The 27717-nt window shown below is 40.0% G+C and overlaps 1 protein-coding gene and 1 long non-coding RNA gene across 2 annotated transcripts; one reads left to right on the forward strand and one right to left on the reverse strand.

The window, feature by feature from the left end:
- Positions 1-602: 602 nt before the first annotated feature.
- On the reverse strand, positions 603-27276 carry LOC144902020 (uncharacterized). The gene is made up of 3 exons (XR_013630245.1): positions 27096-27276; positions 2698-2813; positions 603-782 (listed from the first exon to the last, which is right to left on the reverse strand). It is a non-coding gene; the product is annotated as an uncharacterized LOC144902020 (long non-coding RNA).
- mrps16 (mitochondrial ribosomal protein S16) lies at positions 20770-23968 on the forward strand. Its single transcript, XM_058054786.2, has 4 exons — positions 20770-20940; positions 21053-21092; positions 21459-21725; positions 23496-23968. Exons 2-4 carry the CDS (start codon positions 21080-21082, stop codon positions 23609-23611), a joined length of 396 nt encoding a protein of 131 aa, XP_057910769.2. The 5' UTR covers positions 20770-20940; positions 21053-21079; the 3' UTR covers positions 23612-23968.
- Positions 27277-27717: the final 441 nt, after the last annotated feature.

Genomic DNA, 27717 nt, shown 5'->3' on the forward strand with positions numbered 1-27717 from the left:
AAAACAACGGCCCGAACGGAGTGAGCCCTTTTGTCAGTTGTACAGTCTCTTGTCTCGTTGGGTGGAGGTGGGGCTGGTAGCATACACACAGACTGCAGAAGAGTCCAACATACGAGTCAAATAAATCAAGATACTGTTATTGCGACATAGTCATTTTTATAGTAATTTTCTTCATTTTCTTAAAAGTAAAGCTAAAATCCCTCATAGAGCCAGTCTTCTGTTTTGTCTAATCTGGTGACAAAATGACACCCCTACTAATAACACAAAGCTTTGTGTGGAAAAAATATATATATTTTACACAATATATATATTATGTGTTTTTTCTAGTTAACATTTTGTTCACACTTAATATATACTTAATAATATATAATAATATAATACTTAATAATATACACTTAATAACCAGCGAATACAGTAATTAGAAAGTGCGGGGAAGAAGGAAAAAAGCAGCCTCTTTATTAAACATTTTCACCGTTTGTTAGACATTTTCCTTTAAATCTTTCCTTTTATGAGACAGCTAAGAGCTCATCAATTCTCCAAGCATTTCTAAGGTTTGCCACTTTTTGCAAAAGGAAGTGTCCGATAGTGGGCGACGGAGGTGCTCTTTTTCTACTCCTGTGAGTGTGCAAATACTTCATCTGATGTAAAAACACTCTGCAATCTTATCTCGATCTTCAAATACTTTCCTCTCCTTATTTGCGTCATGGTAAATTAGCAAAGTTTCTTTTATGCTTGTAGGTGAACACACTCTTCCGCTTATGCTTTATCTCCATATTGTTCAGCTACAAAGGAAGAAGAAAAAACATAGCATTAAAGATGTTGCCGACTTGAGTTTTTATCTATATTGTGAGTGGAATAAAGACGACATATTATTTGAATGGCATTTTTCTTTCACAAGCTGATTATCAGCTTTTATTTGCTCTGCAAGGTTGTAATTAGGTTGTTTTGCCAGAAGAACTCACAGCATACAATATAGGCATATATTTTAAAATAATCATATAAACATAAATCCAACAATTCTATAAAAATAACACATTTTATACACCATGTACTCCACAGTGGACGGTGCAAAGAGAGGAGTCAGGGAGTCCGGTCTCCTCACAATGAGGCTAAACACAGTAAACTATACGGCATACATGTTGGTTGTCATGGTGGTCACATGATGTGACTTATTAAGCTATTTTCATGTTCATTTTCGTATTAAAAATACTTTAGTTTTTGTTTTATCATTGAAGTTATGAGTATATTTGGCCTATTATGCTTGCTCATTTGCTAAATATATGTTTTTGTATGGGCTGCACGGCGGGCGAGTGGTTAGCGAGCAGGCCTCACAGCTAGACCCGAGTTCAATTACACCCTCGGCCATCTCTGTGTGGCGTGCGTGGGTTTTTTCCGGGTACTCCGGTTTCCTCCCACATTCCAAAAACATGCTAGGTTAATTGGCGACTCCAAATTGTCCATAGGTATGAATGTGAGTGTGAATGGTTGTTTGTCTATATGTGCCCTGTGATTGGCTGGCGACCAGTCCAGGGTGTACCCCGCCTCTCGCCTGAAGAAAGCTGGGATAGGCTCCAGCATACCCGCGACCCTCGTGAGGATAAGCGGTAGGAAACAGATGACTGGACGTCTAATGGTGCAGGACTTTCTTCTCACAGTTACATCGGTAACGAATGCTTTTGTGAATATTGAGTGAGTTATTGCAGTACACTCATTTTGGGACTATTTTTTCCTTGCTTAATATTCGTTTTTAGACATTTTTGCCCCTTTTCACTCTAAATATTTTACTGTATGATTTTGGCAATAGATATCAAATGAGCACTCACTCCTGACTTCGCCTGACCACTGTTTTTTTCTACTGGAAATTCCAGGTGGTTGTTGTGGCTATGACTAATGTGATACAATAGTTATAATTGATTTACTATCTGAACAATTGCTTGTTTTTCACCCATAGACAGAAATATGGTTTTCATGTTGATTTCACCTCTAAATGCAGCCTTCATAGGCAAAATCTGTAATTCGATATTATTATTAGACCTAGACATTCAGTGCATTTTCAGTCTAATAGTGTCTCATATAAATCCTTCTTGACACACACACTCACGTAGCACAACAAGAGTTGCTCAACATGTACATATGACTAATGTAATAATACAATACAGGGAGACACCATAGATTGTTCTCACTGACAAGCCTCGCTCTTTGCACTATCCACCCAATCTGAAATTGAGTGTTGACATTCAGAGCTATTTATTTACTGAATTAGCAATACCATCAGACACACCTGGGCAACAAAACACACCTGACAGTCACATGTTCCAATACTTTTGTGCGCATGAAAAATGGATGGCTGCTCTAATGATGTAAATACTTGATGTAAATTAAACCTGAAAGCATGTCTCATATTCACCTTTTGATGTGAAAACCAAAATGTACTTTTGTTGTGACTTTATAGGCCTATTAAAAAATAAAATCCCACCAAATTGTCTAACCTTCGGGGCACCTTCATTTGAAATTCTTCCTCAAGTGTTTATTCCATTTACACAGAAATGAAATAAAAACAGACACTTTCATTGAATAAGAGTGGCCATTGTGATCGAGAGGCACCCTTATAAGAGGAAGCTGCTGCCCAAATTAGAGGCTTTTAGTGTGATCCAGCTTACAAGAATACTAATAAGTATGCATGCAAGGCATAAATACCTTTTTAACTACATCCTTGATAACTTGTTGAGACATCTCCACATCTGGTCAGAATTATCCAAAAGTCTAATCGCTTCCTCAGCGGTAAATATTCCATCGCCGAGGAGAGGATGAAGCTGGAAAGAAGGAGAAGAAGTGTCACTTTGGGAAGTAATTGAATGAACGGGGAGAAGACACAGGTGTGACAAGGTGGTTAATGAGGAGAGCGAGGACGCAGACATTCCTCATTTGGAACAAGTTAGCCTGTTTGAACCTTGCTTCACCCCCTCCCACTGACACTTGCTTTGCATTGCACACACACACACACACACACACACACACGTGGAAGAACTCAATCACTGAAATCTGTTTTTACACTCAATTAACTATTATATTACAATATGTTTGTTATGCTCCTTGTAGTGTGTCTTAGTCCATCATTACTTGTTTTTAGTAATTCTATAATGACCATGTGCTTTATTTAAAATACATTCAGAAACCATACAAAAAAAGTGTGACCCTTGTATTTGGTACAGTTTTACTTGTATACACGGCGTGAAGTACCTAAGACTGTGTACAATGTATCCCCGCATATTTTGGATTCAACATTTATAACACCACAAATTTGCAGATTCATTCATTTTCTACCGCTTATCCGGGGGTGCTGGAGCCTATCCCAGCTGTCTTCAGGCACGAGGCGGGGTACACCTTGGATTGGTCACCAGCCAATCACAGGGCACATATAGACAAACAACCATTCACACTCACATTCATACCAACGGACAATTTACCTAACATGTTTTTGGAATGTGGGAGTCCCCGGAGAAAACCCACACATGCACGGGGAGAACGTGCAAACTCCACATACAGATGGCTGAGAGTGGAATCGAACTCAGGTCTCCTAGTTGTGTGGTCTGCTCGCTAACCACTCGTCCACTCAACAGCCCCAATTCGCAGATTTTTGGTTAAAAATGAAAGAAATTAAAAAACATTTAGCTTGTTAGCTTTCTTTGCTACTGAACAATGGCAAGTGAAGAGAGAGTGTTCTGTTTTTTATGCTGTAACTCCAAAAACCCATCATTTAATTATTGAATCCTACTTTTATCTATCTTGGTTGGGTCTAGAACAGAGTAACCATGGTATGACAAGGTAACAAGGTATGACTCTCATGGAAAAATACCATGAATTATATGCCAATGAATCCTCCTCGGTGACTCACCACCTTATTGTGATGGAGAGGTTTGAGTGATCCTAGGAGCTATGTCGTCTGGGCTATATACCCCTGGTAGGGACAGGCCAGACAAAAAGTCATACAGACGACCCTACAAATAAAAACAAATGGAGGAACCGCACCTCGCTCGGACGTGGGACTCCTCACCTTCAAGCCCTTGAATTAAAACATAATCTGTTACAGGCGCCAACAGTGACAGTGTCTACACTAACGCATTCCATCCAGAATCCATTTGGGGCTACTAGCAAAATTCACAACATTATTCTGGTAACACTGTAACAGGATTTAACATCCAATAAAAAATATAATTTGTTAATTTTTCCCTGTGGTTGATAATGGAAATCCTGTCAAATTTTCTGTTATTCTATGAGAAATTAATGAGTGTTGTCATCCAAGACTTTCACACAATATTATATAAAAGTACAGCAATATAAACAGCTGGTTGGAAACATTCACAAATCAACCAATGGAGTTCTTTCTTAACAACTAAAGCACCAATAGCATGTGCGGTCTTGAATGCGTTGCATTCTTGATGTGGGAATGTGCGTTTTCAAAGACAGCTATCATGTACTTTAAATCACTTCACCCATACTGAATCATTTGCCGTGCAACGTGTGGTATGGGGGGTGTGGGGGCGGGGGGATAACTTAACATGTGTCATGTTGACATGTACTGTCTGGGGTTTGAGTTATGCATCAAGCAGGGATGGATGCTCATAACTCAACGGGTGATCAAACAGTTCAGGGCTACTTAAAGAGGACAGCTGCTTGGGGATCCCAGAGGTTTGTTTAGAGGAGGGACCAGTGGGACCAGTGGGAGCAGCTGATCTATAGGTGAACTTGTGGGCATACAAGGAAGTGATTTGACAAATACTCCTGCTTCAAGCGGATACAGCATTAGCTTGTCAACATTATCATGGACGTTACCAAAGCAAACATATTTTCATTGGACCACAACATAATCAATATAGCATTTTTCTATATGATCAGGCTCACTGCAGAAGGGTGAAAGTTGGATTACATGCTGGATTTTTCACCCGTCAGTCCTGGGACAATTGAGGAATTCTATATGACCTATATACATACTCTGGCCAGCACAACCTAATCATTCATTTTCTACCGCTTATCCTCACGAGGGTCGTGGGGGGTGCTGGAGCCTATCCCAGCTGTCTTACACCCTGGATTGGTCGCCAGCCAATCACAGGGCACATATAGACAAACAACCATTCACACTCACATTCATACCTATGGACAATTTGGAGTCGCCAATTAACTTAGCATGTTTTTGAAATGTGGGAGGAAACCCACGCATGCACGGGGAGAACATGCAAACTACACACAGAGATGTCTAAGGGTGGGATCGAACCGAGGTCTCCAAGCTGTGAGGTCTGCGCGCTAACCACTCGACCGCCATGCAGCCCCAACTTAATCATCTTCACAGATTTTGTTGTTTTGGTTGACGTTGGTATCAGCTCTGTTAGCATACCACACCTCTATTTGATAGCTTCCTGTCGCAGGCGAGCGATTAAGTTGAAGGGAGCGGGTATTTTTTCCAATATTTTGGTCATTTCATGAAAGATCGACTGGTCAATCGCGATTGACAGGTTAGGTACCCCTACATTATCGTTTTCAGAAAGTCCAAACAGCAACAACAAGACGGCGTTATCATTCATTCATTCATTTTCTACCGCTTTTTCCTCACGAGGGTCGCGGGGGTGCTGGAGCCTATCCCAGCTGTCTTCGGGCGAGAGGTGTGGTACACCCTGGACTGGTCGCCAGCCAATCACAGGGCACATATAGACAAACAACCATTCACACTCACATTCATACCTATGGACAATTTGGAGTCGCCAATTAACCTAGCATGTTTTTGGAACGTGGGAGGAAACCGGAGTACCCGGAGAAAACCCACGCATGCACGGGGAGAACATGCAAACTCCACACAGAGATGGCCGAGGGTGGTATTTTCATCATTTCGTGAAAAATTGACTAGTCAATCGCGATTGACAGGTTAGTTACCCCTACATTATCGTTTTCAGAAAACCCAAACAGCAACAACAAGACGGCGTTATCAGATTTATAAAAATACAGTTTCAGCACCCAGAAAGCTGTTGCCATGTGGATGAAAAGCTGAAACAATAAAACACGTTTTTTCGACCAAAAAATGTTCCCGTGTGGACAGGCTCTTAAACAGCACATCAGTTGAGACTAAATCAACAGTGCCTCTGTTGGTTGCAGCCAAGTATTGCACTCTATTTTGACTCATTTGCATCAAAGTGGAAATATTATGGTCTTTGGACAATATAGGGGCATCAGATAGATGTGTGCAGGTGGGCTGGGTGACATCCTGTCACAGCTTGTTAGGGTGTGAACGGCACACCAACACCAGTAAGAGGGTGGACAATGGGGTTGGTTGCTCGGAGCATCAAATCTAAAACTCTGAAATGTGAGAGCTGTCTCGTGGAAGTCTGGATGAGAAAGTGGAAACTAACAAGCAGAAAATACGAGGCACATGACAAGGCGCTGATGATGGTGCTCCTCTATTCCTGTAAAGAAAACCAAACTGTATGTAAAGAAACCCGTTTGTCTGTAAGGAGATGCTCTTGTCATCACACTGCAAAGATCACCTGCTTAGAAGCAACATGGAATCAAGATCAACATGGTTTAGACTTCCCACAGAACAAAGCAGCCATTCATGCAACATGTTCTTATGCAACGACGCCATTGCGCCGTGTCAGGATTAAGTTTGATTTATAAGCCGATTGCTCACTTGATGTCTTTGATTATTTGGATCACAAACATTATAAATGTCATGGCCGCTTACCATGTCCCAGAAGTGTCCTAACATGCACCTCAGGACAAGGGACTTGTTGTCGTAGCAATAATATAAATGATCTTTAATAGATGTTTCCTGTCACGTCATTGTGGTGCTGTGACGGCGACCCCAAGATGCAAGAAATGAGGCCCCGTTTGCAGGTAAAAAATTATATTTATTTATCGGTTTCCTCCCACATTCCAAAAACATGCTAGGTTAATTGGCGACTCCAAATTGTCCATAGGTATGAATGTGAGTGTGAATGGTTGTTTGTCTATATGTGCCCTGTGATTGGCTGGCGACCAGTCCAAGGTGTACCCCGCGACCCTCGTGAGGAAAAGCGGTAGAAAATGAATGAATGAATATTGTTGCTGCCTTACAGAGCAGAGACAGAATCCACAAATGAGCAGTATGGCAATGATCCAGCAAACAAAGGAGCGCTAGGCAGAACTGAACACAAGCGTAACTCAACTTGGCAGCAGGTGCGATTAAAACAAGTAAAGCTAAGCAAACCACGGTAAAAAAGAAAGTAGTACAAAATAAAGGCATCAAAAAGAAACCAATATATTGGGACCCTTTACAAAGGATGTGCAATAATAAGAACCAGCCGTACTAATACATTCCATGCTGTATGTGGTAGCACTCTGTTTATACTATATGGTAAGTACCATCTGTAAATATTCCTGGCTTTGAAAGTTCCAGTTCCAGAAAGAAAATCCGCACTTGAACAAATGAAGATGAAAAGTGATGTAAGTGTTGCATTTCCCAAATGGAGAGCACCAGTGGCGGAGCTACGGTGTCACTCACACACCAGCCATCTCCACGTTTCAGGTATCAACTTATTGCCACCCCTATGTGAGTAATGGTCTCACCTTGGTCACACAAGTCTCCACCACTAAACAGCAGTTATACAGACACACTAAAAAGGGCGAGAGCGGGGTACACCCTAGAATGGTGGCCAGCCAATCACAGGGCACATATAGACAAAAAAAAAAAAACCAACATGGTGGATGTGAAACAAAAGTACCTTTATTTAATTTAGTGGCACAGAAAACAGAAAGCAGTTCACTTAGATGCACAGACCTTTGATGGTGGTCAGCTAGCTCAGTAATATTGTCTGATACTCGTTATGTAAAGATATGTCTCGGTGATGATGGCATTGCAATCAAAAAGTTTCTCTGAGTGATGTGGAATATTAACGTGTCCATTTTATTCAATAAGAATGAACATTAGCAAGAAAAATGCTCAGTTATGAGAGAGTGTTGTGTGCAATAGCTTGGTGTTAGCTTGTATTTCTGTGTTTACATTTTCAACGCAACTAGCAAGCACTTCCGCCTAGCTGGGTAGTGTATGTAGACTCTGAGACAAAGTCAAAAATCTGTGATAAAAAACGTTAGTACTGCAAAAGTGTAAGAAGTTAAACCAGACCCGATATGATCAAAATAATAATTACAACACATGCCGCCATCTTGCATAGGTCTATGTGTTGTGTTAAAGACACACGTCATTTTCAATGATTTAATAACACAAAAACGTCTGAATTTGTATCAATATAGGCTATTTATAAGAAGCCGTGGGAACCCCCATGTAGTCAGAATGGTACAATCTTGATCACATGACATTTTCATATGATTCAACAGCTGATTGCCGGATCACGCTCCTCTGTATCGAATCACAGAATAGTCAACTATTCTAAAGACACCACTACTCACTATATACAATACTATGGCGGGTCAGATTATGTTCTACCTGTATGTCCTACATTACCATTACCAATACATGCTTGTGGTCTTTCTACTATAACATTTTAAGAAAATTTTATAAAAAAATACACTTTTGCTGTGGGTTGTTGCTGTGGCTAGTGTAACAATCCATTTTACACCAGCAAGAATGTGTGTGTGTGTGTGTGTGTTTGTCTGGCATGTGACAGGAGGACCAAAATGCTTGGGTATCACGCTCTGATGTGCATGCCAAATCCACTTGTCCTCTCACACAACCTAGCAGTGTGCTGCTCAGCTTGCAAAAGGTTTGAGGAGAGCACCGCTGGGATGGAGGTCACAACCTCTCCCAGCACAAACCGCACGAAGTGTAATGCGCTGATTGAATTGACCAAATATCAACTTCAGCCAGCTTTGGTCCTTGACTCCTAGTGACTGTGCTGTACTATATTTACTGTATAGCAAAAATCCTGATTGAGTTATCTTGTATGTATATATTAAAAAAATACAGTATTGAATAATATAAAAAGTCTTCATTTTTAGCGCATTAAGTTAATTCATTCATTCATTTTCACAAGGCTTGCAGGGGTGCTGGAACCTATCCCAGTTGTCTTCGGGCAAGAGGCGGGGTACACCCTGGACTGGTCGCCAGCCAATCACAGGGCACACATAGACAAACAACCATTCACACTCACATTCATACCTATGGACAATTTGGAGTCACCAATTAACCTAGCATGTTTTTGGAAAGGGCTACACGGCGGTCGAGTGGTTATCACGCAGACCTCACAGCTAGGAGACCCAAGTTCAATCCCACCCTCGGCCATCTCTGTGTGGAGTTTGCATGTTCTCCCCGTGCATGCATGGGTTTTCTCCGGGTACTCCGGTTTCTTCCCACATTCCAAAAACATGCTAGGTTAATTGGCGACTCCAAATTGTCCATAGGTATGAATGTGAGTGTGAATGGTTGTTTGTCTATATGTGCCCTGTGATTGCCTGGCGACCAGTCCAGGGTGCACCCTGCCTCTCGCCCGATGACAGCTGGGATAGGCTCCAGCACCCCCGCAACCCTTGTAAGGATAAGCGGTAGAAAATGAATGAATGAATGTTTTTGGAATGTGGGAGGAAACCGGAGTACCCGGAGAAAACCCACCTACACACGGGGAGAACATGCAAACTCCACACAGAGATGGCCGAGGGTGGAATTGAACCCTGGTGTCCAAGCTGTGAGGTTGAATCAAAGTTGTGTTTTTTAATTTTGCACAATTTACTTTGTTTTGTAGTGTGAATGGTTGTTTGTCTATAAATGCTCTGTGATTGGCTGACGGCCAGAACAGGGTGTACCCTGCCTCTCGCCTGAAGTCAGCTGGAATAGACTTCAGCATACCCCCGCGATCCTAGTGAGGATAAGCGGCATAGAAAACGGATGGTTGTTTGGAAACATCTTGAAACTATTCTTGGGTCATTTTTACCACTCTTGCAGATTTGTCACCACATTTTAGCACCACATAATAATATTATTTTTTTTTTTTTTTTAGGTGAACGCTGCAAAGTAAAATTCTCTGGCAGCAGAGATTTTGAGTTTTTGAAACACAGCCTCAACCCTGAAAGACAAACAAGTGTAAATAACAAAACCAAGCACATTTGTCATATGATCTAGGTGGTGTGTCCCCCGTAATATGGTTGATATATTTGGAGATTTATCAGCCAATGCGGGCGAGCACATGCTCTTCCATTCCCGAGAAGACAGTACATTTTTGCTTTAATCCCTCGGCTGCGAGGGAATACAAATTTTAGTGCGAGGAAAGAAGCTTCTTTGTTAATGAAGATAAAAGTAATGCCTCCATTTTGCATGCTATTACAATTAGTCTCACCACCAGCATCTGAAAGATTCTTCCAGAGTAGCGAGATCACTTGACCCCCCTTCTGTGACCAAATCCTGTCTTTCCATTAGGTGCTCCCTGCAAGCAGAACATCTATCAGTGCTCGAGCTGGACACAGATGCTTAAAAAAAGCATAGGGCATCACAAAGAGCTCACAGACGAGAAGTCACACGGCGGCTGTGATTGAAAAGAGCCATTCTTCTGAGCAAGTGATGTGGAGAATTGAATATACATTTGCTCTTTCTTTATTGGAAAAGCAGCATAAAACAATGCAAACATGCAATCACATGACTTAATTTTCTCAACACATATGAAAAACAAACACACAGAAAAAGCAATAGATAAAATTGCCGTAAATTTTCCATATTTTACCCCCCCCCCTCACAATATTACATATCTATTAGACATAATTACTACAATTTTGGTACTAAATTTATTACTCCCAAAATGTAGGTTTAATCTAAAACAAATGTTACACACTATGCACCGGTCTATATATTGTATTTGGGTCTACAGCAGAGGTAGGGAACCTATGGCTCGGGAGCCAGGTAGGGCTCTTTTGATGACTGTATCTGGCTCTCAAGCATTTCTTACCACAATAAAAATTTATTTTTGCTAACATTTTAAAGTAAACCATCACAGAAATGACTTAAAAATAATATTCAAAATCAACAACTTTCTTATGCATTTTAATTTGTCCATCTATATTCTGCTGCAATACGGCCAACCATATCTATCTTTCCTGATGATATTTTCCAGGTCAAACACCAAAACTTGATTATTACTGGGTAATGCTGTAGTCTACCTCGGTCATTGAGATGTCAAAAAAACATGTAAATGTAAACTTTCCTCCTTTAGTCAAATAGCTAAAGCTGCAGAACCAAGCCTTCTGACGAAGATGGCCAAAATAATGAAATACGTCTACGGAGTACGGTGCAAAACTATGCAGCAGCAGAAGTTGTATTAATGGCAACAAGTATTTGATTTATTATTAGACACTGCGCTGCTCACGAAAGTGTGCTGGCCACACCCCATTGGCGTGGGGTAGTGTGCCTGGTCTACGTAATTAGAGCCCATTATATCTAAAACTGTTGGTCTTACATAAAAATGCACACATTTTATTGCATTCAATGTATATGAAAAATGTATATGGCTCTCACAGATACACATTTTAAAATATCTGGCCTTCATGGCTCTCTTCGCCAAAAAGGTTCCCGACCCCTGGTCTACAGTATGCCATTGGTGATGAAAATATCACTATAAAATCAGCAAATAATCATAATTCTGTTTGTATAGCTACAAAGATAAACTATAGATGACATTTATTTGCCAGTACTGCAAAAGTGTATCAACATACCGAGCCATTGTGCACATCATCAACAATACCTAAATTCCCCAAAAAGAGTTAAACAGGACCGTGACTGTGGTTGTCAACTTATTTGGTCAGGTCTGGTTCTTGGCTTTGTGCTCATAGCATATTAACATTAAAGGGTTTGATGTCATCCATCCATCCATCTATTTTCTGTATCCCTTATTCTCACAAGGGTCGTGGGCATGCTGGAGCCTATCCCAGCTGTCTTCGGGCGAGAGGCGGGGTACACCCTGGACTGGTGGCCAGCCAATCACAGGGCACATATAGACAAACAACCATTCACACTCACATTCATACCTATAGACAGACAATTTGGAGTCGCCAATTAACCTAACATGTTTTTGGAATTTTCAATGTCATTACGCTCAAAAATGGACCGACCCAGACCAGGGTATTTAATTATTATGGAGCGTCATGAGGAGTCCAAAAACATAAACAAGACTATCATCACCAATAGAGCGAGGTCGGACTGCAGGGAGAAATTTGCTAACATTGCTGACATGTTAACTGTCATTCATTTAACAAAATAAATAATTTTATAAAATTATTATATGTCTGTATTGTGTTTGAATATCCATTTGGGCATCTCAATGATGATTGATGAATTGGTTGTGGCTCTGGGTACTCCGGTTTCCTCCCACATTCCAAAAACATGCTAGATTAACTGGAGACTCTAAATTGTCCATAGGTATGAATGTGAGTGTGAATGGTTGTTTGTCTATATGTGCCCTGTGATTGGCTGGCGACCAGTCCAGAGTGTACCCCACCTATCACCCGAAGACAGCTGGGAGGGGGCTCCAGCACCCCCGCCACCCTCGTGAGGATAAGCGGTAGAAAATGAATGAATAAGTTGTCCATAGGTATGAATGGGAGTGTGAAGTTCAATGGACAATATCTGGTCATGACCGGTGAGTACCATGGTGATGTATAGCTACCTTTGTAGTACAAGCAAGCCTGGCTTTAGACTCAATAGACCTTACTAACTCACTCAACTTGCTTTGCCAATATACCACTCAGACAATATGTTACATCACAAAAATTCAGAGGTGCTGCTACAGTGATTGGCATCTATTTTGTGAAATAATGCATTAAGAGTCAGAGTAATATAAATTAATATGTCACAGCAAAAACAAATTGTCATAATAATTGGGTAATTTTTGTAAAGTGTGACTGCCATGTTTAATCTTTCTTTTATGTCCTTTTCTAGCAAAACAAATATTACAGACTGTACACAACCTGTCACGACTGATACAAGTGTTCCGTGGTTCACCAATTCTTGTGTTTGTTTGGCAAAATAATCCATTAAAGTAATAATTGATTGACTGATCCTAATACGCAAAAGTTGCATGGGTAGATGACACAATGGCGCTCAGTGATGAGACACAAAATATAATTTAACACTCTTAAGAGGGATGAAACCCAGAAACTCACTGTGCCCACTGATTTACTTTCGTAATGTACCTTACAAAATGTGGGGCTTTTTTGGTGGTCAGAAGTAAGTACCCTTTATTCATAGATGAGTCGTAACCAATAGAGATTAACACAGTGACCTTGCTTCATTTAGATATTGAAAACTATGCAAAAAAAAAATTAAATACAGACAAATATTATATGCACATTCCAAAAACATGCTAGGTTAATTGGCGACTCCAAATTGTCCATAGGTATGAATGTGAGTGTGAATGGTTGTTTGTCTATATGTGCCCTGTGATTGGCTGGCCACCAGTCCAGGGTGTACTCCGCCTCTCGCCCGAAAACAGCCGGGATAGGCTCCAGCACCCTCGCGACCCTCGTGAGGATAAGCAGCATAGAAAATGGATGGATAGGCATGCACAGTATAAGCACATACCATACAAATTTACCTGAACAAATCTGCATTACAAACATACAGAAAGATCCTTCTGTACATAATGATTATGCTACTTCGGGGACCGCAAAATAATTAAAAGAATAACACTTTTAAACACGCTAACAAAGCAAGTGCAATGTGACCAATGGCACATTAGTAGCATCGCCCACATTACCCAGTTCTCTTTAGACATACTGCAGCGTAATGGAGGATATAAAGTGAAAGGCTGTAATGGCCATAAATAATCACCTCTCAGGCTCTTTATTGTATTACACAACCAGGAAGCACACACTAAACTGAAGATAGTGGTAAAAATCCAAGTGGAGACCCCTAATAATAATGTCACATCAAACAAGACATCCAATCATTAAAGGATAACATCTGCTTGTTGTTTTTGCTTTTTCTTTGGCTTTTTGTGCCTTTTGCAATAAACACCTACTCCCAAAGATGAACCATCATCAATATACCTCACAAGATATTCCTACACTTATTTAAAAATGGATGGCTTTGTTTAAAGTGTCAAGTCATCATGAATGGCTTCGTTCAAAATGTCAACATATCTCAAAAGACTTCAGTATACCTCACAAGAATATATGAAGAAATGCTTTTGCTTTTTCTTTGGCTTTTGAAAGTAACTTCAGTTATTGTCATGTCAGACATCACAAAAATGTCATAATTGTACACCTCAGTCTACCTCATGAGACTTCATCTCATCCAGCATCAAATGATTACATTTATTACATTTATTTACGGGCTGCACGGTAACCGAGTGGATAGCGTGCAGGCCTCACAGCTAGGCAACTCGAGTTCAATTCCACCCTCGATGTGGAGTTTGTATGTTCTCCCCGTGCATTCGTGGGTTTTCTCCGGGTACTTCGGTTTCCTCCCACATTCCAAAAACATGCTAGGTTAATTGGCGACTCTAAATTGTCCATAGGTATATGTGAGTGTGAATGGTTGTTTGTCTATATGTGCCCTGTGATTGGCTGGCGACCAGTCCAGGGTGTACACCGACTCTCTCCCGAAGACAGCTGGGATAGGCTCCAGCACCCCCGCGACGCTTGTGAGGATAAGCGACATAGAAAGTGAAAAATGTGTTATTTATAGGGAATAATGACAACAAATCGAGGTTGTTCAGCGTAGCCAATCTGAGACTTCAAATTTCAGTGACTTTTTGAGGAAAGATTCGTCCAAATGAAACTACATCCATCCATTTTCTATGCTGCTACATCAGTATGCTGGAGCCTATCTCAGCTGTCTTCGGGTGAGAGGCGGGGTACACCTTGGACTGGTCGCCAGCCAATCACAGGGCACATATAGACAAACAACCATTCACACTCACATTCATAATGATGGACAATTTGGAGTCATCCATTAACCTAGCATGTTTTTGGAATGTGGGAGCAAACCGGAGTACCCGTAGAAAACCCACAAATGCACAAGGAGAACACGCAAACTCCACACAGAGATGTCTTCCCAGTCTCCTGACTGTGTGACCTTCATGTTAAGCACCATGCGGCCCACAATGAAACTACAGTATCACAAAAAGTTGGAAGACAAGTAAGCTCGTTCTGGATCAACCCTTGAATAGAAATGACTGTTGTAATTATTAGGTTAGATTCAGCTCTACAACCCTCTCTCTTCTATTGGCATTTTTACTGGGAGATCCACTTATTAAAAGACACTTAAATGGAAAGGGACTCAACACTAATGAATGATGATGTAAGATGATATACTGGTGTAGCCAGTCATAGTATACAACTATGGTGAGTTCAAGGACCATTGAGCAAAGTGGGAAATCTCATTGCACATCACGGTATCAGTGAAGCATAAAACGGTATATGTGAAAATTGTGGGCTTCTTAAACAATAGTTTATGTATGCAGTACATTACACCTGTATTATCAGGTATTTATAAAAGTATTACTGATTTTCAGTGACTAGGTTTTCTGTGGAAAAAAATTGCATATTTTCTGAAAACTGAAAAAAATCTGAAAATTAACAGGGTCATGAATGTTGTATCACAAATTAGTTGTCATATCCTATCCTACTGTAGACACAAAGCAATATGTCCCAGCATCAATCTGTCCTTGGCATCGGGATCAAAGTCGGTAACGGACGTGACAGAGCCACAGGGGTAACATCAGGCACTTTGCCTCTTTTCCAAGTAAAATATCTGGTCATCTGAGCGTCTCTAAACAGGGCGGTCACAGACGATTAGTGGAGGAACAACTCATATTGGTATCCCAAAGAGCATGGGGTACTCACAAGAGACATTCAGCCACAACTGGAATCAATGTCACTGTTCAGATCATCACGCATTGCAGATTCACCATGTAAGATGAATTTGGTGTGCTGCCTAGCTGTGTGAGACTTCCATTCATTCGCAGATTTTTCCGCAAGAAATTTGGTCGGCTTAATAGTGACACTTTTCCTCGGGAAACATGCAGCCCGGCTTTGTTGTGTGTCACGATGTTTGTCTGGCTCGCTTCTGTCTGCAACCGAATCCCCAGCTTCTCCTAAACAGGCCTTATAATCGTGTTATTCATTTTAATTAAACTTGAGTGTGCTAAAATGATCAAATTAGTCAATTAGTAGTAATGTACTCAAAACAATGTAAAGTGTGGTTTTCCCTATATTTGTCAATTGGATGGTTGGTCTTCAAATCTTTTTTTTTTTAATTGGTTCCATCGAGAATGGCTGCGTCAGACTCATCACTTAGTTGGAGATGGTGCTCTCCAAGACTGACTGCCTCCTCCCAGGTTGATCTATCTCATGAGAAATCAATTAGAGAGTTTAGATATATAATTGTGGAGGAACTGATTGATTGATACATCTATGTTCAGTGTAATTTGGTTGGTTTCATGTAAAGACGGCAAACAATAACAGAAAAATGGGATTTAACGGCAGAATGAGTGGATATAAACACAAGCTCACCTCATGAACAGTACATCTTACAAGTCGTATTTTACGATACAATTTAAGTCAGTGAATAATAATGTGTAACTATGTGATATAACAGGTATAATATACAGCAATGGTATCAATGCAGTGCTAGGTATTTGTCATCAATAGCCACGTATATATGGACCCAAATATTCCAATTTTATTTGGGTTATTTGCTAAAACGGAGAGAATCTAACCTTTGTATACACCTCATTCCGAAAGAAAAGTGCCAATCCGAATGCATATAATAATCGGATTCACAGGGGTGGAATATTCCTTTCCCCAATCCGATTGAGGTATCTTGTACCCGCTCAAACGGAAAGTTGTCAGACTGCGTTCTTCTTCGTGGTGTTTTTCTTCTTCTGTTGTTTATTGGCGGTTGGCAAGCAGCTTTCGTGTGCATTACCGCCATCTGTGGAACAGAATCTAAACCCTTCTATATGCCATTCACAAGTCCAGTTTTATTAAAAAAGAAAGTACATATCTATATAAAACATGTGCCTGGCTTAATTATAAAATATTAGCAAGATTGAACTTTATCTTTTCTTGTTCCCGGGTGCGTTCTTTCAGCAAATGCTGAGATATGACGTTCCACGTAGCTCGAGACGTTCTTCTATTAAAAAAAAAAGGAGACTGGACTGCTGCGGAAAGTTTGTTTTTGATTCAAACTAAATTTCAAGACTGGACGAACAAAAAATTGGCAATACGGAGTTATTCCAACAAGTGAAAGAAAAACTCAAGGAAGTCGGTATCACGTGATGTTGGTGTTTACGCTTTACTGCGCATGCCCCATTGACTATTCTGGTTGATTATAGCGGCGCATGTAGACACGCGATTGGAATATTCCTTTCCATGTATACCATTGCTTTCGGAAAGGTCATTCGGAAAGATTCCATTTGGAAAGAGAAAAACTCCTCATGTAAACGTGGCTATTGAGGACACATGGCTAGCAGACATTGCTGGATACTTGGTGGTACTATTTCTAGTAACTAGCTAAGAGGATCCACATCTAGAAATACTATACTCCATAGTCTCTACTTAACTGCAGAGGCCTGTTTTCTTGCAATAAATACAGGAGAATAGATCACGAAGCAGATATTGGTATTGGTATAAAGGGATACTGCTTGGGACAGGGCAAGTCTAATAGAGGCTGAAAATGCCAATGACAACTTTGAAACATATTCACCTTGCAATCAAGCAAGCTAAATCTGAATATTATCTGTCAGAAATGACAAAAAAAAAATAACCCCTACAAAGTTTAGAAAGTAATCAGTCTGATCGGAAACTTTTGGATCTTGTATCTTGATCTTACATGTTAAACAACAAAAATCAATTGGTCGGTGCCTTTCTTTTTTAATTGTTTTTATGACTTTGTTGGTATTTGGCAGAAAGGACTATAAAGTGCTCAAGCCAAACTCAATATGCAGATCTTTATGGTGACTGCGTAATCAGGAAAAAAGCTGAAACAAACAAACTTCAAATAATGCACTTCGATTTTAATCTGGCTACAATTTTGGACTACTATCTAGGTTTGTAAGGTTGTTTTACGATATTTCAATTTTTTTTTATTCAGAGGAGTCTGATATCCAGAGTACCAGAGTCTACACACACCACCCAGCCGGCAGGAGCCATTGCAAGTGGTGTCCAGAACATAAACAAAGGCAAAGAAGGCATGGAGGAATATGCAACAGCTCAAGCTAAATACAGCAGACTCTCCTTATCGAGGATTTTCTTCGCTAGTGTGCGGTCTTTGGTAAATAACAAAACTTTTGTTTTGGACTGCAATGTCATGATTTTCACCAAAATAGGGCTAAACTTTATTTTGGGACTCATGGGTAATGGTCTCTTTTAACTTGTTCCCTTATTCACCCCTGATACCACTATCCATTTTTTAAAAACACCAAAATTTCAGGAACTTATAGTACTAGTATGACTTCCTGGAACTAAAAGGTTCCTGTCTGGTTTGCATTTCTACCGCAATCAGGCTGATGAGCGTCATCAGGGTGAGTGGTATATTTCTACACGAATGTCAAAGCGAAAAGATACAAAACAAGATAACAAAGCGCTGATTGTTTTTCCACAAAAAGTCAGCGATGAGTGAAGGGTTAAGGCTTTAGTAGCAAATGTCTACACACACGTTCACAGTCCAACACAGACTTTTTGTCACCATCTGTAAATGACAATATAAAAACAGTAAATGTCAGCGTTGAGCTCACGGAGGCAACAGGAAAACATGTAATTGTAGCTTCACTTGGCTTTTGTAACTCAACAAATCACATACATCTAACTATTGTTTCAACATGTAACTAAATTGTCATCATTTACAGTGGAACCTTGGTTAGTGTCATTAATATTTTCCAGAAGGACTAACGCGATCTGAAATGGACACTAACGGAATAAATTTTTCCCATGAGAATCATTCAATCATTCATTTTTTGCCGCTTATCTTCACAATGGTTGCGGGGGTGCTGGAGCCTATCCCAGTTGTCTTCGGGCGAGAGCTGGGGTACACCCTGGACTGGTCGCCAGCCAATCACAGGGCACATATAGACAAACAACCATTCACACTCACATTCATACCTATGGACAATTTGGAGTCGCCAATTAACCTAGCATGTTTTTGGAATGTGGGAGGAAACCGGAGTACCCGGAGAAAACCCATGCATGCACGGGGAGAACATGCAAACTCCACACAGAAATGGCTGAGGGTGGAATTGAACCCTGGTCTCCTAGATGTGAGGTCTGTGCACTAACCACTCGTACACCGTGCAGCCTTAATTTGCAACTTTTTCCAAATTTTTCCACAAATGTGATAGGTGTGCAACAACACTATCTTGATTTATTTGACTCAGAAAACAGTCAATGAAGGTAAAAGTAACCCATCCATCCATTTTCTATACCGCTTATGCTCACAAGGATCACAGGCGTGCTGGAGCCTATCCCAGCTGTCTTCGAGCAAGAGGCGGGGTACACCCTGGACTGGTCGCCAGCCAATCACAGGGCACATATAGACAAACAACCATTCACACTCACATTCACACCTATGGACAATTTGGAGTCGCCAATTAACCTAACATGAATGTTTTTGGACGATCTCATCCAGGATGAGCTTACTAGCCCCACCCAGCATAGTAACACTATAACTAAATATATTAAGTAGTAAAATGACCAGCATGGACAGTAAACATAACACTAAGCATATCAGTATAATGGGCATATGAATGAGGTATGTTCAAAGATAGTTCAGAGCTTTCTGAAAGGATTCTGAGATGCTTTTTCAATAAGGGCCGTGGTCCTTTACAGAATTACAAACAAGGGCCTATTTTTTTCTTTGTGTTTTTTGTCTTGACTGACCTCTCCTTACAGAAAACCATGTGTTTGTCACACACACACACACACACACATACACACATTGAGAAAAACAAGCTTTACACAACAGGAGTGTGAAATCAGCATGTTCCAAGACTGCAGGGGTAGCCGAGCTCCCAGTGGGCAAAAGTGTCTGCGGGCTCAGACGACATCAGGCACAGCATTGACCCCTGCATTCACCATCACCTTGCGTTTCATTACCAGCAGGGTCCACGTTGCTGGAACGTGATTTCAAACCATATGTGCTACTGATACGGGGAAACGTCGAAAGAATACAAATGATTAAAAATAAGTGATGTTATACATGCAATATCGTCCTCAGAGCACGGCTGAAAAAACAACATTCAATTGCAGGCCCGTCAGTCTAAATATGATCTTTGTTGTTGTGATTGTGTGTGCTTTATAAACACATCATGTGGCTTATTTGCTACAAATACACAAAAGACAGTAAAATCATTTATTTAGAATTAATGGTAGTAGTCCCGATTTACATTATAATACTGGGTAGACGTTTTTTATGATATAACTGTTTAATCAAATCGATTTCAAATGCTATATTGCACCAAAACTAATAATCAAAGGCTTGAATTATTTTGCATAAAAGTCTTAGTAGTGTGTAATAGTGGTGAGAGTATAATTTTTTGTATTACTCAAATCCATTTTTAAAGTTATTTCTGCACTATAATATTCTCATATGTGAGACTTGTGAGTAGTAACAACTTTGTATATATAAATATGAACAAAATATATTGTGATATTTGTATTAATATATCAATATATTGAACCCCACACACAACAAACACTATATGAGAAAATATTTTTTTATGATTGTCATTTAGATTCCATTAGACACTGTATTTAGCGGTGTAATACTGCCCCCAAGCAACCCGAAAAGGTATTGTCGTCACTGGGAAGTACAAACGTCACTTCCGGTTAGAACATGGCGGCGCCCTGATAAGTGTCACATTAGTGTCAGAGCGAGTATAACTATTTGTCTTATTTCTCGTAACATCACCCCTACCACATTTCGTCAAGACCTGGTTAGATTACGCGTTTTTTCCCCACATTCAACATCGGCAGAAGGTATCGCCATAATGTCGTTTTATGTGTTTATTGTTAGCTGTTAGCCTCGGAGAGCTTTTATATATGGTGTAAACATTACTGTTTACTTAGGAACTGTTTTTTTTTGTTACAGGCTCGAAGATTATATTCAACTAGCATCATGGTTCATCTGTGTAAGTATAAGATACATGTATTCATTTTCGAAAATTTTGTTTTGTTTAAATATTGGTTTAAAATTGTCGGAAAAGTGAGTATCCTCACAATATGTTATTCTAATCTTGCACTATTCACCTCTGTCGTCACTACAACACATCACTGTTTGTGCAGATGCTGTTTCTAATCAATTAAAAAGCTTAATTCAAGTTCAATTAGTTCATTGTAAACAGGAGAAACATTCAAGTACTGCTGCCAAATTTAATGTTAATAATGTTGACTATTCTGATGTCAATATCTATCATTATCAAAAAAAAATAATTACGATGTCCTGTTTATTCCTATCCAATCTGTCTGTGTATTTACTGATCTATCTTCGCCTGCAGCATCCCACCTCCTAAAGCGCTACCAGGGGGGTCACGTGGTCCTCCGCATGGCTCTGGCCGGCCACAACCAAGCCAACAGACCCTTTTATCGCATTGTGGCGGCGTATAACAAACAGGCAAGAGACGGCAAATATATAGAACAACTGGGCACTTACGACCCGCTCCCCAACATCTACAACGAGAAACTAGTCAGCTTCAACTACGATCGCATCAAGTACTGGATCGGCTGCGGCGCCCACACGACCAAGCCGGTGGCCAAACTTCTCGGTTTGTACACGCTGATTCCATACATTTAATATTATTATAATGCTATTAATTATAGCCGTTTGTGAAGTGCATGAGAAAGTGGTTATTTATTATAACTAGGACAGTATGTTGCACAACACAGCAGCAACAGGGCCAATATTGAAATAGCGGTAAGGAGCAAACTAAAAACACTGCAGAGTTTCTTATTACAACAATAATAACCAGAAGTTGACTAGTACAACTGACAAAGCTGCTGGATGCTGACCACTCATTAGTTACACCCTTACTAGGGTTGGGCAGTCATTTTTATATACCGGTATAAAGTCTTCCAATGATAAGAAAATGACTTATGCTGGTATGAATGATAATTTAAAATGGAAAAAAGCCAAATTGATGACCGTGTTGGTCACACAGTCCGGGAATCGGGAAGATCTGGGGCCTGCTGCACAAAACTGGGATAAGAGATTTAGCCAATTTACCCGTGATCCAGTTGCACAAAAGTGGGATAGTGGAAAGTGGCAGTGTTCTTACATGTTACTTAAGTGTTCTTAAGTTACCATGGAGGTTTACCCTGTGGAGTTAGCCTGCCCCAGACTAGGCTAAGATCCAGAAGCTATTTCATCTCATCTCTTAAGCAGGACTTAGATCCCGATGTACGTGTTACCACACACACGCAATTTGTTGGCCATGGTCAACACGTAAAGCAAATAGGGTAGTCAAACGGGATACAAGGATGCAACTCCTCCCCCGAATTGGTCGCTTTTAGATCGTGAGTGCAGCTTGCAATTTATGTGCTAGGTGTGCTTCATGTAAGGCTTTGTACGTTTCACTCACTGAAAAAAATACAAATCTTATTACAGCCTGGGATGGAACACACTTGGCCTTGCTAAGTTGATGCATATACCATTATGCCGCTATGGTTTTCTGGCAGAGGAAGTGAAATCAATCATTATATCGACACGACCAAATCTTAAGACCAGTTGAAAAATGAAGAGAAAACGCATTTTAATTTTAATATGCCTTTTCAGTAAAGCTACAATATGCACAAGAAGAAAAATGGTGTTAAATTTTATCTAAAGCACTCTGTCATTCATTATTGCCATTGACATTTTACAGACTATTTTTATCTCACAGTAATAAGAGACAAATTGCTTCCCTTTTAGAACTCAAAACCGGACATACTTCTGTTCCTAAATACTGGACAATTCTGTTTTTCAACGCAGCCCGAGTACTTCTGTCCCAAGCTCCTTCTTTTGCCTTTCTTCTCTCTCATTTGTCACCTTCCACTTTGAAGAACAGATTTTATTTTCTCTCTTTGGCAGCCATGTACAGTTGCACCGTCAGTTGTCTTTGACAGGACAAAACCATAGCTTTGAGGCTAAACTTGCCATTCAAAATACCCTTTTCGCTCCATTTCTATCCATTTCTTCTCAGTATACAATCCCACTGTTGCCAAACTATGTGTCAAACAGGATGTGCACACTTTAATCACGTGTTTAAAATAAATTGTGGCATTTTTGAGAGTTAACTCGTTATTGTTATTGTGTTACTAACACAAGATGGGTGTACGGCAACGGAGGTTCCACTGTACTCCTAATCTTATTGGATAAGAGAAACCTGACTCACACCAGGCCTGGGTGGTAAACAAATGAAAACAGCATGGGATTAAATATTTATTTTCCTCAGGTGTGACATGCTGTTATATAACCTTTTTTTTTAGGTTGGTCTTACATACACTACACTGTACACAGTATATGTATATGGTTTTAAAAGATGCTTGTCGTCTTGCAGGGTTGGCCGGGTTTTTCCCACTTCATCCTATGACGGTGACAGAGATGGAGCGTCGCCAAGCCCAGGCCAATCAGGCGGAAACGAAAGCGGAGGATAGTGTGGAGGCTGAAGCGTGACGAGTGACTGCTTGTGTGACGACACAGCAGTCCAGAGACATATTGGACTCTTGTATTTTTTTGTATATTGTTTATCATAGTTGTGGTTCCTTTAGTGGGTAAACAAATGATTAAAACTGGTAAACTACATGTTTGGTATGGTGTCAAGTTTTGCGATTCCATTGTCGGGTTGTCAATTCCAACCTATTGGAGATGGGTTATGGGGATTCATTGTAAACCTTTGAGTCGAAATGGAGGGCAATATTTGGCTTCAACCAACAGAGGTGCTGTTGATTCAATTTGAACTGGTTTAAGCCTAACTATATATTTGCATTGTGGCCCATTCATTCATTCATTCATTTTATACCGCTTATCCTCACAAGGGTTGCGGGGGGGGGGGGGGGGGTGCGCTGGTCCCTATCCTATCCCAGGGGTACACCCAATCACAGGGCACATATAGACAAACAACCATTCACACTCACATTCATACCTATGGACAATTTGGAGTTGACAATTAACCTAGCATGTTTTTGGAATGTGGGAGGAAACCGGAGTACCCAGAGAAAACCCACACCGAGGGTCTCAGGTCTGCGTGCTAGACACTCGACCGCCGTGCAGCCCCATTGTGGCCCACATACAGGAAAAAATAAAGGATGTGAGGGACCATTCTGATACAATTTGTGTGATCAAGATGTTTAAACCAATCAAATGTGGGTCCAGATATGCTAAAATATCTAAAAAAAAGTGTGTTATATGTGACAATGAAATTACTGTTATATCTAAATATAGTACATTATTTTATTTTTAGAATATGCATAGGGCCAGTAAACAAGTAACAGCCGCACATTGGACACCCCTAATACACATCCCCATGGCACAACTCAACTCATCCAGGTGGCATTATTCTGCTTGACTCAATGTTGGTTTGGGAACAGGAGTTCAGAACATTTGGAGAAAGGTTAAAAATACTGTTTTTTAAAAACATTTTTTTGGTGCAAAAACAAGTTGCAAAACAAGTTTTTGTAAATATTGTGTCTCTTATTCTCTTCTAGCTCCAGGACGTCACACACTCCAAGTCTCACCCTTTGACCTCCACTTGTAAAGATGAATTCCTTTCTTTTGTGTGTCCTTTCTTTTTGTGTGATTGCATGCATACATACATGTGACTCAGTGAGGGAGTGATTAAACAAGCAATGAAAAGCCTCAAGTGGACAGTAATGTAGATATGATTGTACTGTACTTTTTTTTTTTTTTTACAGCCCAGCGCTCCTTTTGGGCCCAACAGGACCTTCCCCACCCTTCATCACGCTTGACTGACTGTTTGACGGAACTTTGCTGCGCACTAATAATCAGAGTGGTTAATCATCATGGTTTTATGTAAACACCTCTTTTTGGATTATACTGAAAGCAACCCTCAGGAAATCCCTGTTACGTTGTGTCATAGAATTTTCCAAACAACAGTTCATTCATTCATTCATTTTCACAAGGGTCCTGGGGGATGCTGGTCCCTATCCCTGGGGTACACCCTGGACTGGTCGCCAGCCAATCACAGGGCACATATAGACAAACAACCATTCACACTCACATTCATACCTATGGACAATTTGGAGTCACCAATTAACCTAGCAGGTTTAAATATGCAAAATAAAAGTCATGTTTTTAGTGGGTTGGCTGGTCAAAGTGGACTAAACCCTGAGTGAAAAGGAGCTGAATAGAGGGAAAAAAAACATAGGTCACAGTTTTATGTGGATATGTACTTGATATGTCAACCACAACCAAGTTATAACATTCTGTAACATTCTATATATAAATAAATTTGTAATTTTCTAATTAAATAAATATAAAATATTTAAAATATAAATGTAATTATTATTATTAGTAGTAGTATTATTATATTATTATTGTTACATATAAATATTAATAATAATAAAATATAAAAAACAAAAAAATTATATATATATAATAATATATATAATATATAATATATAATATATATATCTGTGATGTGGACTTGTACTGCACGTGTGTGTGTATGTGTGTTGGTATGACTGTACTTTCACAAGCTACGTTTGCCGAGGGAGGGCACGACATCACTAACAATCAGAGTGGACCTGTTGATCATTTATGACACCTATAGCACATCCCACAGTGACAAACGTTTAGATGCAGAAGGAACAAACTGAGCAAGAAGACTTAAGGTGGAGTTGAAACATTTGAATACTGGCTGAAATGATTCCGGTTTAGATCTTTTGGAAAATGCATAAGTGGATACAAATGGAGCCCTGCCGTGGGAAAAGTTTTTCCACCGTTCTTATCGTCACATCTGTCATCATGCTGGTTTCTTTCAGATGGATAAATGCACAAGAAGATGGTAGGTTCATTTCCATATTTCATATGCTGTATACATATAGTGTTAACATATAATCTTGTCAGTGATTGATTAAATACATGCTATGCAGATGAGAACCATCCATCCATTTCCTATGCCGATTAATCCTCGAATGCCAACCACAGCTTGCTCAAAAGTAAGAACAGTTGATCAAGAAAACCCAACATCTAAAAGTGAATAGTTAGATCAAGATATGATCATTCTTCCAGAACCCGGTGCCAAACTGAAGCCAAATCCTCCCCTCAAAACTGTTTGGAAAATAGCATCAAGTTGGTTCACCTCACGGACTTTCAAACAAACTGCTTCCAGCAATATGTGTAATTAAGCAACTCCTCCTGTTTAAATTACTTGTCTGCCATTTTAATTTGACAAGTGGAAACATGAAAATCACAACCATTTTTAATAAGGCTGCCAGATTCAGACAAAATAATTTAACTGTACATGACTAACAATGGCAGCTCTTAAATATTACATCCTGTCTGGACAAAATAACATCTTAAAGAGGCTTAAGACAGTCAAACAACATCATTTTAACTACAGCAAAGCATGCTGGGATATGTGTAACCTTCCCATTCAACAGATAAGGATGCTATTCTAAATGACAAAAAAAGTGACAAATCAACAATGAATTTATTGAAACAAATGTATGTTGTATAAAGTTGCAGACTATCGGAAAGTAAAAAGGAGACATAGAATTCTGTCCCAACGTAAAACGGCAACTATAGGGGTGCATTATGTGTCATGTCATGTTAGCAACTTCAAACTAGCATCTTTTTGTGTGTACTTGCATCAATTGGGACACTCACCAGCAATGAATATATTATATATTATATACAGACCAAAAACAGTGTGTCCAATTATTTTGTACAATTTTGGAAATAATATCGAGGGAAACTAAAAACAAACAAACGAATAAATCTCCATTCAACAGTTCACGAGGCGAGTACACGTGATGCTAATAGAATTGGTTACTACAGCACACAATATATTCCCGACTGGGTTGATGATCGTCTTTTAGAAAGTGGAAGTTGTCAAGGGGTAGTGATAATGCAAGTATACAATTGTGGTGGCAGATGTTACATGAGGAAAAGTTTGTGGGGCTTAAAACAAACCTACCAGCCGGCAGTAGTGGTGTGGATGAATCTCGCTGTGGACTTCAATCCGTGACACTAGTCCTGTAATGGTAGCTCACATCCATCAAGGAACCTGACCAATTTCGAAGTCTACCGCGACATGTATAGGTTTTTTTTGGCCACCCGATTAACGGTAGGCGGCTCCTGTCGCTCACTCGTGTCATTTCCCCACTACCATACAAAAACGTACCTGCGATGCCATATTTAACCGGTTGACCGCGATTGGTCGCGCCGTACCACGTGACCAAGACGTCTCATAAACAATGGGGAGAAATATAGAGTAATGTAGAACTTGGTTACCTGGTTACACACTGATGATGTATATAAGTGTGCTTCATTCACTACTGATGTTGCTGAAAAGGACATGAAGGTTTTAATACTTTAAATATGTAGGAATATACAAGTTTGAATACAAAATCAAGCCAAACTAAACAAACTAGTAAACAACCATCCACAGGTGAATTTTCTTCCTCTTCAGAGCCACAGACTTTGCCTGAAACAACAGTCATGGCCACAGAATCAACTGACTCAAACAAATCACCGGAAACGTCCACCACAAATGGAATCATGCAAACTACCGACAATAATTACTCCACAGCAACATT

The sequence above is a fragment of the Doryrhamphus excisus genome, linkage group LG18 (genome assembly GCF_037039965.1).
Source record: "Doryrhamphus excisus strain RoL-2023G ecotype Guam linkage group LG18, RoL_Dexc_Guam_v1.1, whole genome shotgun sequence".
Lineage (NCBI taxonomy): Eukaryota > Metazoa > Chordata > Actinopteri > Syngnathiformes > Syngnathidae > Doryrhamphus > Doryrhamphus excisus.